We start from the raw sequence: 17,396 nt of genomic DNA on the forward strand, positions 1-17,396 counted from the left end.
GTGAAAGTCAAACGAAACATATGTGAGGTTCGGGTTGTTGTAAAGCAGGACTTGCTTCAGAAATGAGTCGCCGATTATCTTCTCCCGTCCACCTTGATCCACCAAGTTAATGATGACCTGAAGAAGATGATAAAGAATGTGGTCATTCAGCCCTGTGTACGCGAACAATGAGATGCTGAACCTTTAAGGAAGGACAACAATTGTGTTCGGGAAAATAGACATGAAGCACATAGTATCTCACATCTGAAAGAGTAACATTGACACCGATACAATTTTAAAAAGGCATCTCTCACACAAGACTGATGCATCCTAGTAGTCAACAAATATCTTATGCACATACCCAAGCACACACACAAAGCAAAGTAAACACACCTGCTTCTTGTAGAGTTTAAGCTGTTCGTCAAAGTGAGAAGCAAAGTAGGACATGGTCTCCTTCTCTCCTGATAGATCAAACAAAACATGCATACAAATCATTTCAACGTTACTGAATCTGATTGAAACATAAACTGATCTAGTTTGCAAAAGTTTGCATTAATTTTACTTAGCAGAAAGAACCACGGTTTTCTCCAAATCACAGCCGAAAAATTATTTCACAGACAAGAAAAAGCAAAAACGGATGACTGACAAGATAATTATATTTGTAAGACATAGCTCGAATATATGGGCTCAGAACAGTCTCATAATACACACATGCACACAGAAGGATTCACACTTGTATTTCACAATCCGCAAAAGGATTCACACTTGTTGTATTTCCGGATCCACACTTGTGTTTTTCTATGCACACACAAGTGTGTTCCGTTTCATATACATGTAAATAAAATCCAAATACTGAAAAAGGTTTTACATATGTATTTTTGATCCTCACATATTAGTTTTCAGTTTAAAACCTCTGAACCTGCAAACACAAACCGCTTTCTGTGCACGGATCGCTGTGCATTCGTGTGTGTGTTTTTTTTAGACTCCCCTGACGCTCACCCGATTCGTACTTGTAATTTCTCTCATCTATAGCCAATCAGATGTCTCCTCAATTCTAAGCCAATCACATGAGCGCGCCCCCACGAGGGTAGATTTATTGCGTTCATGACGTAGCGCTTCATGTACGCCTTTTTCGCAGTCCGGAGCTGACAGGTCCATGGAGCCTGCCTGCAGGCGCTAATCTCAGGACACCTCCACTCTCAGTACATTGCCACTTTCCGAACAGGAAATGCACGCAAATACAAGCCTTTATATTATTAAGGTACAGCGCCACTTTCCGAACCATTGATGAATGCTTGTGTGTAAACAAAAACGGTTTTAAATTTGTGTTTCCTGTATGGCGAATACAGCCGCTTTATTTATGTCTGTATGGAGTTGTTGTGAGTGTGGAGGGAGCAGCTACAGGTTAGCTTAGCCTAATCGATCAGTGCACTACGAAACCAGTGCTAGACAGTGAACTGTCAACGGGGGGGAGCCCCGCCCGTCATTATCGGCCGATATTCACTCTTAATAGTTTGATCGGTGCTCTCGATAAAGGCCGACCAGCAGAGCTGTATCTGATCGATATGGACATAAACGCGAGTGAAGTATAACCGGACGCGAGAGAGAGATCAGATCAGCTGCTGAGTCTGACGGAGACACGTAGCTCTGCATGATCACCTGATGCTCCGCCCTCTGTTTAGCGAGCTGACCGGACAGCGCAAAATACGTATATATGAAGTGTCATGAACGCAAGAAATCCTACTCTCGTGGGGGCGCGCTCATGTAATTGGCTTAGAATTTAGGAGACATCTGATTGGCTATAGATAGAAAATGTACAAGTACGAATCGGGTGAGCGTCAGGGGAGTCTCAAAAAACCCACACACGAATGCACAGCGATCCATGCACAGAAAGCGGTTTGTGTTTGCAAGTTCAGAGGTTTTCAACGGAAAACAAATATGTGTGGATCAAAAATACATATGAAAAACTTTTTTCTGTGTTTGGATTTTATTTACATGTATGAAGAGGAACACATTTGTGTGTGCATTGAAAAACACAAGTGTGGATCCGGAAATACAAGTGTGAATCCTTTCGCGGATCATGAAATACAAGTGTGGATCCTTCTGTGTGCATGTGTGTATTATGAGACTGTTCTGAGCCCATACCAATATACTAGAGGTGTTAAATCCCATAGAGAACTCTGGTACTGAATAGGGCACGACAACAGTAGAAAGATATGCAAGAACAGTTTTTAATAAACAGACTCAGTGTGGCATTGCTTTCAGTTTACTGCTACACAAAACATTTATTTTTGAATTAAAAATATAAATGGAAATCATTTACAACATTCTATTATTCAACAAATTGAACAATAAAATAATCACATCAATGGTGTGATTATTTGCAATGTGTTTTTTTTTTTTACCTAACTTAAGTGCAATATAGAAAATATTGTGATGACTTCTAATAAAATATATAAATTGTGCAGCCCTAGTAAGGATTAACATGTCTTCTTATAAAGGTACAACTATAAAGAATGTTTTCAAAAAGTTTACAATACAATATTACACAAAGCACCTGAGACACACCCTCTATAGAACTGTAATCAAGATAAAGTAGTTCTGCTGACCTTTCTCTAAGCGGGGCCGGGGATTGTAGCGGTACCCCGCCTGGCTCCAGAAGACGGGCACGGAGCCACGACTCTGCACAAAGGACAGAGTGTGGCTGTGCACGTGGATCAGCTGCTCCGTCTCCACATAGTTAGCCACATGGCCATCGGTATCCACTCCTCTGCGCTTGTACCGCATCCCTTTGGGCAAGAAGAACGCATGAACACTGGTCAGAATATTTATAACACAGATTGTGCATCACTTGACAAGATTCATTCTTGTGAAAGAAACTCTAAATAGATGTGGGAACAATCAATCCTAATGACTTGACACAAGACATATATTTGGGGTGAATCACAGTTCACGCATGAGCTTCCTCGTCTAGTTGCCAGCTCATATTGTGAACCAGGTACCCCGAAGTTTTATGTTAGAAATGATTAGTAAAGGTCCTCAGCACTTAGAAAACTGCCGGATGCTAATCTGTATATGTTGGACAATTTGCACAATTAGCATAAAGTGGGTTAATAAGAATTAAAACACGTTATAGCCAATGCAGATAATAGTTACAAAAATGCATTGGCCGATTTTGACAATTTTGGAGTGCTTTTGGGGGTTATGAGGATGCTGAATCCATTTCTTAAATTCTAAGGATCCAAATTGGGAGTTTTAACCGGAAAGTGGCCATACTTGTACTCCATGTTTACCATTAAACACTTTCAGGTAAAACTGCAATTTTTGATTATGAAAATGTAAGAAATGTATTCAGCAAATTGCCCAACATATGCAAGTTAGCATGCAACAGTTTATATGCTGGGGACTCGAACTATACAGTTTTTTTACATAAAACATGGGGTCCTCAACATTTCTGTGTTCAGAATGCTGGCAACTAGACTAATAGGTTGAGCAATCAGAAACTGTAGCTCTACCTGCGCGGTGACGGCTGCGTCTGGAGATAAGACCCACGGTGAAGCGGGGATGGATGTCATCGACACAGGTGATATCCTGAGGTGGCGTCTCAGGGCTGCTCCTCTCCTCATCAGAGGTCTCGTTGTAGTTCACCACCAATTCCTCCACCTGTACGAAGCCCTGGATGATTGGAATCACCCAAAAGTCCACCTCTGGCACCTGGAGTACGCAGAAGTGAAAAGCAACATCAGGACAAGGTAATAAAAATGCTGTTTGAGAGTTTGGTAAGGAAGCACTTTGCATGCCACGTATATTTGAATATTACATCTGTGTATTTTGCATAACTGTTAGCACTTCTATTCACAGAGTATTTTCATACTCTTCTGATAAAGCTCTGGTAAATATACAACTGCAACACTAACACAGCAGGACCAGCTGTGCTCTTTGAGCCGACAAATGTAAAGAATGTAGGGGCAAATGGATTTTTTTTTAAATCCAACATGGGAGAAACAAACAACAACTGTGACACAATACTTCTCTATGGAGGAATAATTTACCTTGAGGTCAATAATGTCTTGGATCATGTGTTTATTCCAGAAGAAACGGTCATCCACCTTTCCCAAAGAAAGAATACAACTGTCAATCAGATGTAACAGTTTTGGAGGTATGCATATGAGCTGCAAGGCGTGTCCACACCTGTTTCCATAGGGGTAGGCTGGACTTCTCAGAGTCTCCCTGGCGCTGCACGGTGTTCGTCAGGTCGTAGGTCTCGCTGTAGTAGAAGGAGTCAGAGTCCATGAATACCTTGTAGAGCTCATCCAGCAGCCGCCTCTCCAGACGTTCCTTCTCTTTGTTTTCCTTGACCTGGAAGGCAGGGGCATACTGGATTGGGTGTGTGGATAGAAAAGAGCGGTAAGTTGAAACACCGAAGAAAGCAAAACCCCAAGAGAAATTCAAGGCCATCAAAAGCATGAAATATTGAGAAAGTAGTGTGTAGGCTTGAGGATAATGGAATACATTTGTACTTAAGTGTTCAACAATATAAATACCTTTTTCTTGATGGGCACAGCCACATTCGATTTGATTTGGCTGAAGGTTTTCATCAAGAACTTTGAGTCATCGGGAGACGGGGCCAGCTTCTCTGGTTTGTCGATTCCAAAGTGATGTTTCTTGCAAAGCTAAAAAAGAGGATACTCCATCAAATGTATGCAATTAAATACAGATATCAGGGATATTAAGAAAGATCAAGTCAATCTGGTGAGGTTGTTATAATTTAAAACCATCTTTGAACAACAAATAAACATTTCAACAAACATCCAAAAAAAACAGTATTCTATATTTCTATTTCTCCTAAGCCAACACAGTAAACAATCTAAAAGCTACTTGAGCTATAGTATTTCTAGGCAAAACAGGGAGGAAATGACAAGACGGGGCATAAAAGCCCATCCGGGAACAGTCATCCTTCTCCGTATTTACTCACTTGAAAATAATTCTCTGTCTCACCATCCATGAAGTTTCCCTGAAAGACTGACATCTTAGTAATATTCCACTTTCTTTGAGCTCTATTGCAGTGATTTTATGTCTGGGATTTTTTTTTTTACTCTGAATGTGTGGGTGAAAATAAAAAAAACTACAACTAATATCAGAGATGAATCATACGGTGATGCATACAGGGTATTTTGGGATATTTTGGATATGAAATAATGAAAAGCAATTCAGTCATCTCACAAGCACCATTTAAGTGATTGCCAAAAGGGCTGAGTGCAATAATTAGAGCACAAGTACATGGACACTGATCCTCTTGTCTCATTACGGTGTTGGTGTACACACCTCCAGCTCCAGCTCCTGGGGCTCTTCATCAGACAGAGGAATGACTGCTATCTTTGTGATCTTGTAGACTTTGTGGTTGCCTGGCAGGGTGCCCACCAGGGCTTTCTGGCGGATTAATACGAGGCCAAGAGGAAGGTCTGCCAACATGAGAGAAAAAAAAAGGGGGAGTTGCGTCAGGGGTGCAGAATTCCTCACACTTTGAGGTGTGAAAAAAGGAGCTGAACACCAGCAATTAGCTGCAGATTTTGTAATATGGACCTGTGGTAAATAAATATTCAAACCATGTTCATCCATTTCAATAACTAAAATAACATTGATTATATATTTTCTTGTGAAGGGTATAATGTTTAATGTTCTTACCCTGAGGCCATACAAAATCTGAAGTGGAATCATTACCATGACATCTTCAGAAGTACACACATTTCAAAATACTTTAACACGTTTTTTTTTCACACCTTCTCTTTTGAGGAAGATAAGATCTAAGACTGAATGATTTGGCAACCCAAGCATCCTCTGCACACAAATATACAGGAAATACAGGTGAAAAAGCAAAAAGCAGATAAAGGTGAAATGGTCAAATGTTTTTTTCACTCTCCACTTACCTGTGTGAAGCTGTATCTTTCCAATGACACCTTCTACCAAACCCAAACAGACTGGATTCCAGGCTAACAACAGGTCGGTTGCTGAGACAGAAACATGAAAATTAAACAGATCAGTGGTGTAGCAAAGCCAGCTCAGCAAAATATGCTTCAGGCCGGATAGGCAGCCAGGTTAAATACTTACACAAACAAGAACAGGGCAATGTAGGCCACTTAGTTTATTGGAGTCTCAAGTTATTTTAGGATTAAAGCAGCACATTTTCTTTCACAAATAGCTGAATATTCACACTAACCAAACAGAGCGTGCCTAGAAAGAGTTGAGGTTAGGCGACTTCCTGTTATAATGCAAACATGTATTTTAACCACTCAAAAAAGTTAAAAACTTGTTCTTCAATTACAGCTGGGGTGAATGCTGTAATAGATAGATAGTGGAATCTTATTTAATCTGTATGAATCATGTAGGTCTGTTATTCTTTATGTTTTTTGTATATCTCCATTTTGTCCCCACAAACTTAGTGACCAGAAGGAGAACCTGGAATGCCTAGCATTGGTGACGGGTTAAACATAAATAGTGGAGAAAATTGGAAAAGTATGAGAGGTGTGGCTACGGGTGGAGATCATGAACTGTAGGCAGCGTCAGACAATGACTCTTCCTGTTCCACCATTCAGAAACATTCATGTACAGAGGAACTGCCTGTGGAAGCCACTGGAAGACATAATATAAGAATGATACCACAACTTCATCCTGTGCTTGGGAGTGGAGTGGAAACCCAGTGAGGAGTGGAAACCCTTTTTCCAATTAAATAATGAAACAGTGGTGCAACTAAAAACCTGTTCAGGATGGCTGCACAGCCATACCACTTCCACCGAAACACAGGATAACAGGCACTGCCTTCTGGTGACTAATGAAACTTCTCTTTTAGTTCAGCAGTTCTTTCAACAGTTCCCACAGCCTTTCGTACAAAAAGGAAACCATTTCACAAATTCTTTATGAAAGTTGTGAGCCAGAGCATCAGTAATCTGTTACGCACTATTGTGCAGTGTTGGGTGTAACGCGTTACAAAAGTAACTGAGTTACAGTAATATATTACTTTTTGCTGTAACGAAGTAATGTAAGGCATTACTAATGAAATTGGGTAATATATTACCCGTTACAATGCTCAGTAACGCAGTTACAACACATTTTAACCCGAAATTAAATGGTGTTTTGTTGAATGTACTAACAAAGCGAGACATTCCGACACCAGACAAATTGTGCGGGTAGATTAGTAAACCTGGTGTTTACCCTTCAGGCTTCGCATCGGGATCTTCGGGGCAGTTGAATGTTATGCACCCTCTATTCAAAAAAGAGAACAGAGCGAAAAATACAAACAACAAATTGTGTCAGGTGCGCGTGACCTGCTCCGTCGCGCGTGCATCATTTCAAAAGTGCTTCCACAACAGTGACACACATCTGTGGATAATCAAATACGAAAATGGTTAAAGCAACCATCACTAAACGCCAGCAACACTGCATCTACTGCAGACAGTAGCAACAGGTCAGATGGGGACATCACGTTACCCTCCGTTGTGGACACTAGCTTACTCCCGCCTGACTCGCCGCCCTCACCCCCGGAGCAGCAGTCTTCGTCGCCCGAAACTAAGCCGCCCCTCTGCGGCCCGCAGGTGCCAGGATACCACGGCAAAACAGAGCCTGCCCAGGTATGTCTAAACAAGTACCCGCATGTACAGTGGGGTTAGGCGGTCATTTTGCAGCTCGTGGTATACAAATAGACAATGGAAGATGCATGTGAAAATAGTGCCATATTCTGTCATGCCTGTATAAATGTTGCAAAAATAATGCATACAATAGCACAGATGCCTTCACCACGAATGGCTACAAAAATATCTCAAATCCCAAGCTTACCAACGAGCTAAAATTGCAGCTGAAATGTTCTCCAGGTCACAAAGTCAACCTCACATGATGATGTGATACCAGTTTTCAAGCACAGTAAATATTCTCTTCCCAGAGATGGGACCAAGGTGATGATGTAGTAGGCTACATGGTTTTAATAATACTTTTGCTTTTCAATGTTTGCCATTTCAAACCATAAACTGGTTCAAATAATATTTGCCTTGATTTACAATATGTTCTAATTTGTTTTATCAGTACAGTTTTGAAGCTTTTGTGCTTTTCTTTGCCATAGCCCACTTTGGCCTATGTGAAATATTTCAGGATTGCACTTTTAACTCACTTGAAATGTTCTCACTTGCTTGGTTTAAAAACATAACAAATGCCATAATCTGTTCATTGGGGACCATCAATGCTATTTTTCATTGCTGTTGCCGGCCACTATTGCACATGTAAACCTACTACTGCTGCGCCCCCTGTAATCTCAGATGCACCCTGAGTCATTTTGTTCTGGAACCGGGCCTGTACATGGCCATATACTAAACAAACTACAGAGCCCATTCCGTGTCCTGTTATGGTTTACTTCCTCTCTGCCTTCTTCTGGTGATTTATCTGACGTCCAGCGCTCCGTCTTTTAACCTCTTTTCCTTTCTCTTTCTTGATCCTCCTTAGAAATCTTCATTATAGTCCTTGACAGTGGCCTGCACTGCTGTATTAACAACGTGTCACATGTTAAGAATTTACAATCAGAATCGAGTATTCAATTAAGCCGTGCAATAGAAGTTGTTAGTAGCCTTAAGGACCTACAGTTGTTATGCTATACCACATTGCCCTTCACTGGATGAACAATAACTACATTTTAGCATTTAAAATACCTAGCCATTGTTTTGCGGTTATTTTGGTGAAAGTAACTAAAGTAGTGTAACTCATTACATTTCAGAGACAGTAATATTGTAATGTAACTTATTACTTTCAAAAGAGAGTAATAATTAATATGTAATATATTACATTTTGGAAGTAACTTGCCCAACACTGCTATTGTGTAATGCCAGGAGCTGCTTCACACACTTAACATGCCTGTACCTGTATAGTTCGCACTACTTGAAACATTAGAATGACATAATAGTTTTCTGATAATACACCAGATTAGAATAGTACATTGGCTAAGCTATCATGAATCAAGTATATCATATGAAAGCTCAAATTATGTTATCTTGCCCTCCTTACAGCCCTGTACTATGTCTGTTTGGTCAGGAGAAGAATTGAAGATAAGGAGCAGAGCAAGAACTTTGAAATTTGGGGTGTTGCCACTCCGGGAATGAAAGCTTAGAAGATGGTTTCAAGACTTAGAAACGGCGCATATCTATCTTATCTCTGAAAAAAAATCGAATTGTTATGTTTGACGCAGCTGGATACATTTACCAATCTAATGATAACGTTTATATCACAGATTAGTGAGTGCCAATAACGATCAGGAGATGAGACTAACCCAATGAGGTGTTTTAGACTCACCTATCAGACAGGATAAGAAGTATATGACATTACTTTACTCTAATATTCAGAAAGTGGAGTTTCAGTGTCAGGTAAATGGCCGGCTGCGGTACAGAAAGATGTCATCAGTACATACCAGGTCTGACCGTCATGGTCCCGTCTTTTCGGCTGCACCACAGAGCACGGTCCCCGCTCTGGAGAATGTAGTCGTCTTTGGCTTGGAACAGCTCCATGTTGTCCCTTTATGTGCCACAAACACAGATAACTATCTGTCTTCGCAGCCAGGTACTGGTAATAAAGAACTTCCACGTCCTGGAGGTTGACTGTAGCTAGCCAGAGAGCGACTGGCTAGCCACGGTTAGCTCGTCCCCCTCAGGCTGGTGAGCTACGGGAGCTAGCCACCTAGCGAGCTAGCGGCAGCAGCTGGAAGCTTATCGAATGTGTTTATTTCCCTTATAAGCATAATGCTAATAAAATTCCCTTTCCACTTTGGAAGCAGCCCTTCCCGCTGTCATGCTGGGGAGAGTAAAAGCAAAGACACATCAATGAGTGAGGTGTCCCAGCTGCTGTGTGCAGTTCAAGATGTAACCGACAGTTTCCTGCTCTAAACAATAACACGTGATCTGTCCCGTCATCAAAAGGGCACAGGTACCGTAGGCCTACATACAAAAATTAAAATATTTTAATATACTAAACTATTACATAATTTAAATGAATGCAGTAAATATTAATTATATGTTTTACTCATTATATGATGTTATATCTTGAAAACACAATTATGTTGATAATTGGACTCCTCATTCTGAAGAAAGTGAAAATAAGAATGTAACTTTTGATTGGCTTTATTTGTCTTATAATTAAAAATAAATGTAATATAACTAGGAATGTAGCTTTTACCCGGCATTTGCCTTCAAGTAAAAAAATGTTGATACTCTTTGTCAGAGATGGCAAAACATCACAGCTTCAGCTACTTTTTTTTAGAGACAGCGGGCTTATCCCAGTTGAATGAGTGGGATTAAGTGCAAAACAAAAAAGGAATGATGTGCCTATTTTGATGTTACATAAAAGCACAAAACATACCAGACATTTTAGCTGTCCACACCCGATTAGGAAGAAGGCGGCAAAAATGTTCTGTTATGACTCAGCTGGGCTCTGAGGGAAAAGGAAAGGAGCAGCTGATCTCAGACAGAGACATTAATCTTACTATTGAAAAATAAGCCAGCTGAATGCTGTTTCAGGACACGTCTTTAAATCCAAAGGTAGCACAACAATACCATTTAAATAATGGATTATATAGCCAGTGAGTAATGTTGCAGAATCTGTGGGAACCCAAATATTAGTCAAAATCCTTGTCAAATAAATTTTATTTTCAAACATACCAACGTGATTTGCTTTCAACAATGCATCAGTCTGCTATTCATAAACAGTGAATAACAAACACTATACCACAATCTATCATTTTGTTAGGGTGGGTTCGGCAGAGACCCTACCTTACAGATGGCTTATGATTATCAAAGTGACAAATTAGGACACAACTGATTAGTGAGATCTTAAGAATATTTTTCAACCTTTTTAAATGACAGATTGGAATTTCCTTGCTTCATCTTTTTAAGAACCGGGCACTTTCTCACAGTTGACATGTTGAAGAGTTGTGTCAGCGTTATTACAGATTGTGGCTGTGGTGGTTATACATTCTGATAATCTTAAACTATGATTCCTCCAGGTGCTGATTGTCCGACATCTCAAGTAAGGTCCACATCTGACCTCAATTTGTCCTTACACATTCATAAATGTACCAAAATACTATATAAGGAAATAACAAGTAAACCAATGCACATACAAACACTCAAACACATCAATCAAAACCTGTGTAACTTGTATATTTCAAATGAAGTGCCCATGATCTTTCAGCATGATACATTTCAATGATGGCAAAGTGCAAAGACGGCAAAATCAGTAATGCGCCAAAAAGCAGCATCTAATAAACATATTCACTGTGCTCTGTGACAAAGCAGCTCCAACACGACCATGTGGCTATAAAGGGGGGAAATGCTTTTTTCTGTTGACTGAGCTCTGCTTTAAAGCCCAATGTTTGCACTTGTGTACTAACCGATTTTCTGACTGGATTAAGAAAAGCTGCATACAATATATGATCAAGACAAAAGGCAGCCACACATAACAATTCTTAAGAAAATACTTAAACTCTTCTTCCATTTATTGATAAAGGCCTCTTACACTGAAAAAATATATAAACGCAACACTTTTGTTTTTGCTCCCATTTTTCATGAGATGAACTCAAAGATCTAAAACATTTTCTATATACACAAAATAACCATTTCTCTCAAATATTGTTCACAAATCTGTGATAGTGAGCACTTCTCCTTTGCCGAGATAATCCATCCCACCTCACAGGTGTGGAATATCAAGATGCTGATTAGACAGTATGATTATTGCACAGGTGTGCCTTAGGCTGGCCACAATAAAAGGCCACTCTGAAACATGCAGTTTTGCTTTATTGGGGGGGTCCGAAAACCCTAGGGTTAAACCCAACCATAACCCTAACCCTAACCCTAACCCTAACATGTCACCCATCTCCTTCGCATAGAGTTGATCAGGTTGTTGATTGTGGCCTGTGGAATGTTGGTCCACTCCTCTTCAATGGCTGTGCGAAGTTGCTGGATATTGGCAGGAACTGGAACAGGCTGTCGTATACGCCGATCCAGAGCATCCCAAACATGCTCAATGGGTGACATGTTATGGGTTAAACCTGACTGGTTTTCGGACCCCCCCCAGACCCCCCCAATAAAGCAAAACTGCACGTTTCAGACTGGCCTTTTATTGTGGCCAGCCTAAGGCACACCTGTGCAATAATCATGCTGTCTAATCAGCATCTTGATATGCCACACCTGTGAGGTGGGATGGATTATCTCGGCAATGGAGAAGTGCTCACTATCACAGATTTTTTCAGATTTGTGAACAATATTTGAGAGAAATGGTTATTTTGTGTTTATAGAAAATGTTTTAGATCTTTGAGTTCATCTCATGAAAAATGGGAGCAAAAACAAAAGTGTTGCGTTTATATTTTTGTTCAGTGTATTTCAACTTAAATTTGACTAGACATTCCTGACAACACCTTGACCATGACAGCTGTCTTATTATGAAGACATTGGCACAACATAGAAGGCAACAACATCGGCTTGAAAACATGATTGCACTGAGCTACCATCAATTATGTGCTGAATGGCAGGAAATACCAACACTGTTAATCAATGCATGCAACTTCAACAAATGCTGTAGAAAGAAGAGGAGTAGAGATAGCCGAAACAGACTTGTTCACTATCAAATATACAGCAGGTCATCCTGCTCTCCTCTTCAGTGTGAAGTGTGAAGTCATTATGAGATCTCCTTTGCCAGCTCTACATTCTCCTTGGAGATCATTCTGGGCTCTCCTTTCTGCATCTGGTTCTCTCCCTCCATCGCCATTTCCCTAGATGGCCGCTCCTCCAGCTGCTCCAGTGCTTCCAGTATGTTCTGAACACGCCGGACTCCATCCCGCCTCACCTGCCGTATGTCTACACGACCTTCTGGGTCAACAGAGTCCAGTGCTAAGAGCTCTTTGGTCAGCAGCTCCTCCAGTAACAAGTATTTCTTACCATTCTTCTTTCCCTCAAAACATTTCACATCCTGCTCCAGTTTAGCAACCCTTGCAACAATCTGCTGTACTTTAGCCAAACCTGGATGCACTTGGCTCTGAGCTGCATGTTCAGCCTCAACCTTCACAGGTGGGACCTCTGGGGGAACAACTGTTGTGTCCTCGGCCTCGGGTTTGGGAGGTATTTGTACTGTGATATCTGCAGTATGTTGTTGTGGTTGCTCCACTTTCTGCGGCTGCGGGAACTGTTGCTGCGGCTGCGGGAACTGTTGCTGCGGCTGTTGGAACTGTTGCTGCGGCTGCGGGAACTGTTGCTGCGGCTGCTGGAACTGTTGCTGCGGCTGCGGGAACTGTTGCTGCGGCTGCGGGAACTGTTGCTGCGGCTGCTGGAACTGTTGCTGCGGCTGCGGGAACTGTTCAGGATACTGAGGCTGTGGGGATTGAGGTTGTGCCTGCTGATACTGCTGAGTTTGCTGATACTGCTGAGGTTGCTGAAACTGTTGAGGTTGCTGAAACTGTTGAGGTTGCAGAGATGGAGGCTGTTGGAACTGTTGAGGTTGCAGGGGTGGAGGCTGTTGGAACTGTTGAGGTTGCGGGGGTGGAGGCTGTTGGAACTTTTGAGGTTGCGGAGGTGGAGGCTGTTGGAACTGTTGAGGTTGTTGAGGCTTTTGGAAGTCAACTTCTGTGTGCGATGGGTGGGGGAGCTGCTTGTTCTCGGGTTTCTGCTGAGCGGTGTGTTGTTCCTGCTCCATTTTCTGGGGCGGGTCTCTAGTGAGGACATGCTGCTGAGCCTTAGAAGTTTAAAAAGATGACATCACAATTTAGGTCAACACATACTGACGTTAAAATCAAGATAAATCTCAGTGTAAACACACAAAAATAATAATTACCTGCGGTCTCTCTCCCATCACCTGCGTTATAATAGGTGACTGGCATCTAATATGAGGTTGGAGGTGAATAGAAGTAGCATCTCGATGTTGGATCGGAGAAGCTCTCTCCCGGGGAGGCTGCATTGCCGCAGAGTAGCCGGGCCATTCGTCGGTCTGATGGCGATGGAGGGGCTGGTGGTGCTCTGGGTAGGGGATGCGCTGGGAGTAGACGGAGGGATTTAACTGAGCCTGTGTTGGTGTTTGACTTCCTCCACCCTCATGGATCACACGGATGGGGATGTAACCTGCTTGAAAACCAGTGCTGCTGGGGCGTGAGGGTTGGTGATGTGGGGCAGTGTAAACCTTAAGAATATTGGGAATTGAAACAAAAATTCAGTATTTGCTGATTTATTTTACACAAAGAAAATATGGTTTTGCAGCATGTGTACTCAAATCCTACCTCTGCTGTTTGTGAAACAGGCGAGCTGGCCTTTCCAGGCTCAGGGGAGCAGCTATCTGTAGATCCATGTAGGGGTGATCTGGGCCTGCAGTGGAGCCCCGGCGTCGGGGAAGGTGTCCGCCCGTCCGACCGGATATTCTGTGCAATAGTTGGCTGGATGTAGGAATAACATGGATGCTGCTGCTGCTTCAGTTCTGCGCCGTCATGGAAGACAGGGATAGGGACGTAACCTGGGCGCAAAATGGGGTGCTTCATCTCCCTCACAAAGGTTTTCTGAGTCTCCTGAGGGCTGGGTTCTGGTGGTATGTTGGGACCATTTGATGACACTTCCCTGACCTGAAATTGAGCCAATAGAATATGGATTTAATTGCTAGTTATTATATATTTATAATATCAAGAATGAATTTATTTTAAATAACAATAACATGATAGAGCAATAAGGAAAGCCACTAAATAAGACATGCTTAGATTAAACAAAATAAATAATTTAACCGCAAAAAAAGTTTAGAAATCACCACTGTAAACAATACGTACTTGGTTGACATTATAATCCCTTAATCAAAGGCATCAAATATGTTAGAAGATGATTTTCTTATTTTAAGCAATAAAAAGTCATACAAACTAACAAAACGCAAGATTATTTTTTGTTTAACCAAGCAATCTTTGCTTAATGTTGAGGAAAATAAGTAACATACATTTCCTCTATGTATCCTTTACAAATGAACCTTCATAAATTCAACATTACTATCTAAATATGTCCAGCTAAACAAACATGTAAGTTAATACAAACAACGTAAGTATTTTTAATAGGAAAGTTCTCTCAGTCCTGAGATAACTGCAGAGGTTATAGGTTCAAATGTGAAACTTCCACAGGGGGATGCTAAATGTATCACTTCTTTGAGTATTTCATAAATGAAATAAACTTCTGATTAACATGGAATAAGGTTCATTCCCATTCAGAAAATCTGTGTTTCTGTGTGATATGTTGCTCCACAACCACAGTGATATCTTTCACCTGGCACACAATATTTTTGGCAAAACCTTTAAACTAACATATTATTAGTTAATCATAATTATGTCATACACAGAGCGGGAACGGTTTTTCTACACTGTTTGCAAATAATTGAATTGTGTTTACATAATATTATGCTGAAAAACGTTTTTTTTCCCCATTTGGCAAACTTCTTCTACAAGCAGCTGTTCTAGTCTAATCATATAAAAAATAACATACATCTGAGAATACATGTGTGCATGCACAACTAATAATCACACTGAAAGTGACTCCTTATTGGGGACCTACTAATGAAACAATTATAAAAACAGGAAATCAATCACAGCATTATATCTCAATAAATAGGAAATAATTATACTATCCATACTGGCCAGGATTTCAAACAATTCAAATTAACAGGGAAAAATTTAATTTTCATCCAAAAAAACTATTTTTGAATTGTTTTTTTGTACCAAGTAACATGACACCTGCTAATGACAGCCATGGAGCAACAAGTCAGCTTCAGAGCTTCAGCACTCTGTCAATGTTATATCCCAAAAAAATTGTAATGATCTACCAACTAACTCCAAGTAATGAAGCCTCCATAACAGAAAACTGCATTTATATGTGATCCAGTAGCATTTTCGCTCGAAAATAAAGTTATGAAGTAGCTGTTAACGACCCTTTGCCCTCTGCCATTTCTGTATGGGACACTTCACACTGCCAGCACCGTTGCACCAATTTTATCCCCTGACAGCTGTGTCTTTCCAGCAGATTCTTTGGGACACTAACTTTGGACAACGGTGTCTGTCTGTGAGACGAAAGATTAACAACTGGCAGCCTGCGAGGTTAACTTCAGCCAACTGGGGTTTCTCCGTAGACCTGTATGTTTTCATAACATGTAATAAATCCAGCAGAACATGATATGCGGGCAGCGTCTATCATACAGTTATACTCCAAACAGGCCAAAGTAAACGGGACCAGCCTCAATCCTTGTAAGGCAAAAAGTTTAATTTGAGCTGGACGTCGCTGTGTTTTTCACCATGAAAGAAGCGACATTGAAATACCGAAAGCTCATCATAGGTAGTCTACTACATACTGCATGGTGAGTCATCGAGTAATAATAGAGTTAGATCATGACACTGGAACATAACGGGGTTGATCACCCGTTATAATAGGCGTCTGAGCTGTCTCTGAGGGGGAGGTGACGTCTCCCAACAAGGCCTACCGTCAACAAGATTAATACAACAGTGATGTAGTACGTCTTTAACAGCATACCAATTCATAACACCTGCTAGAACCGACGAAGCTCGACGGAGAAATAAAGAGTTGTACCGCCGCTAGCCGCTAACACTGACAAACTTTATCACGCCGCTCCGTTACCTTCTTCGTGTCGTGTCGCGGGTCATTCCAGGTGGTCGTGCGGTTATGGTGATCCACAAAGAAGGGCCATCCAGTCTGAGGGTCAATTTTGACTTCCCAGCCGAGAGGGAGAGGGTCGCTGTCATTGTTGGCCATTGTCAGTGTCGGTGACTGTGTCTTCATGCCGTTCATATTGCTGGCTGCCGAGTACTGAAACATGTTATGCAGGCGACGGACGCTTTAAAGATTCCTTGAAGTGACGTGGGAAAGTGGGCTGGAAGTTTCTCGAAATAGCCGGGTTAATGTCGGGGGCGGACAGCGCTGGATCACTGTGGCACGGGTTCCCAAAGCTGTTATGTCGCAAACCCCCTAACATAGGCTCGTATTAAACCTCTGTTGTGCATTTAATTTCCCAGAAAGCCGCAGGATTTTCACTGCAGCTGTGTAGAAAGTGCTCTCTTCATATAACGGTCATATTCTCTCCAGTTGGAGGGGAAACCCTGAGTGGTGTAAAGTAACCTACATCTACTCAAGTACTGTACTTAAGTACAATTTGAGGGACTTGTATTTTACTTGAAGATTTACATTTTTTGCTACTTCTACCCCACTACAAATCAGAGGTTAATCATGTACTTTTACTTCACTTCAATTATTTAATACTTTTTTTCGTTTTGAATTAATTATGTGAAATATAATCAACACTTAAATAAGACTTTAGTTACACCTGCAAATTCACAAGATACCCTGCAGTATACAAAGTATTTAAAAGTATTTAAA

At 41.2% G+C, this 17,396-nt stretch overlaps 2 protein-coding genes across 2 annotated transcripts in view; both read right to left on the reverse strand.

Moving 5' to 3' along the window:
- inpp5f (inositol polyphosphate-5-phosphatase F) overlaps positions 1–9,879 on the reverse strand; it is a 22,188-nt gene extending 12,309 nt beyond the window's left edge. The window contains 10 exon segments of the mRNA XM_079689946.1: positions 4–117; positions 373–440; positions 2,589–2,768; positions 3,495–3,693; positions 4,032–4,088; positions 4,171–4,338; positions 4,524–4,652; positions 5,305–5,441; positions 5,907–5,987; positions 9,422–9,879. Coding sequence (XP_079546072.1) covers positions 4–117; positions 373–440; positions 2,589–2,768; positions 3,495–3,693; positions 4,032–4,088; positions 4,171–4,338; positions 4,524–4,652; positions 5,305–5,441; positions 5,907–5,987; positions 9,422–9,518 — 1,230 coding nt within the window. The 5' untranslated portion in view covers positions 9,519–9,879.
- A 752-nt stretch (positions 9,880–10,631) lies between these two features.
- On the reverse strand, positions 10,632–16,891 carry bag3 (BCL2 associated athanogene 3). The gene is made up of 4 exons (XM_079688656.1): positions 16,641–16,891; positions 14,267–14,602; positions 13,828–14,169; positions 10,632–13,728 (listed from the first exon to the last, which is right to left on the reverse strand). The coding sequence occupies exons 1-4, from the start codon at positions 16,836–16,838 to the stop codon at positions 12,679–12,681; spliced, it is 1,926 nt and encodes a 641-aa protein (XP_079544782.1). The 5' UTR covers positions 16,839–16,891; the 3' UTR covers positions 10,632–12,678.
- Between the last annotated feature and the right edge of the window lie 505 nt (positions 16,892–17,396).

This window comes from Notothenia rossii, assembly GCF_949606895.1.
Source record: "Notothenia rossii genome assembly, chromosome: 6".
NCBI lineage: Eukaryota > Metazoa > Chordata > Actinopteri > Perciformes > Nototheniidae > Notothenia > Notothenia rossii.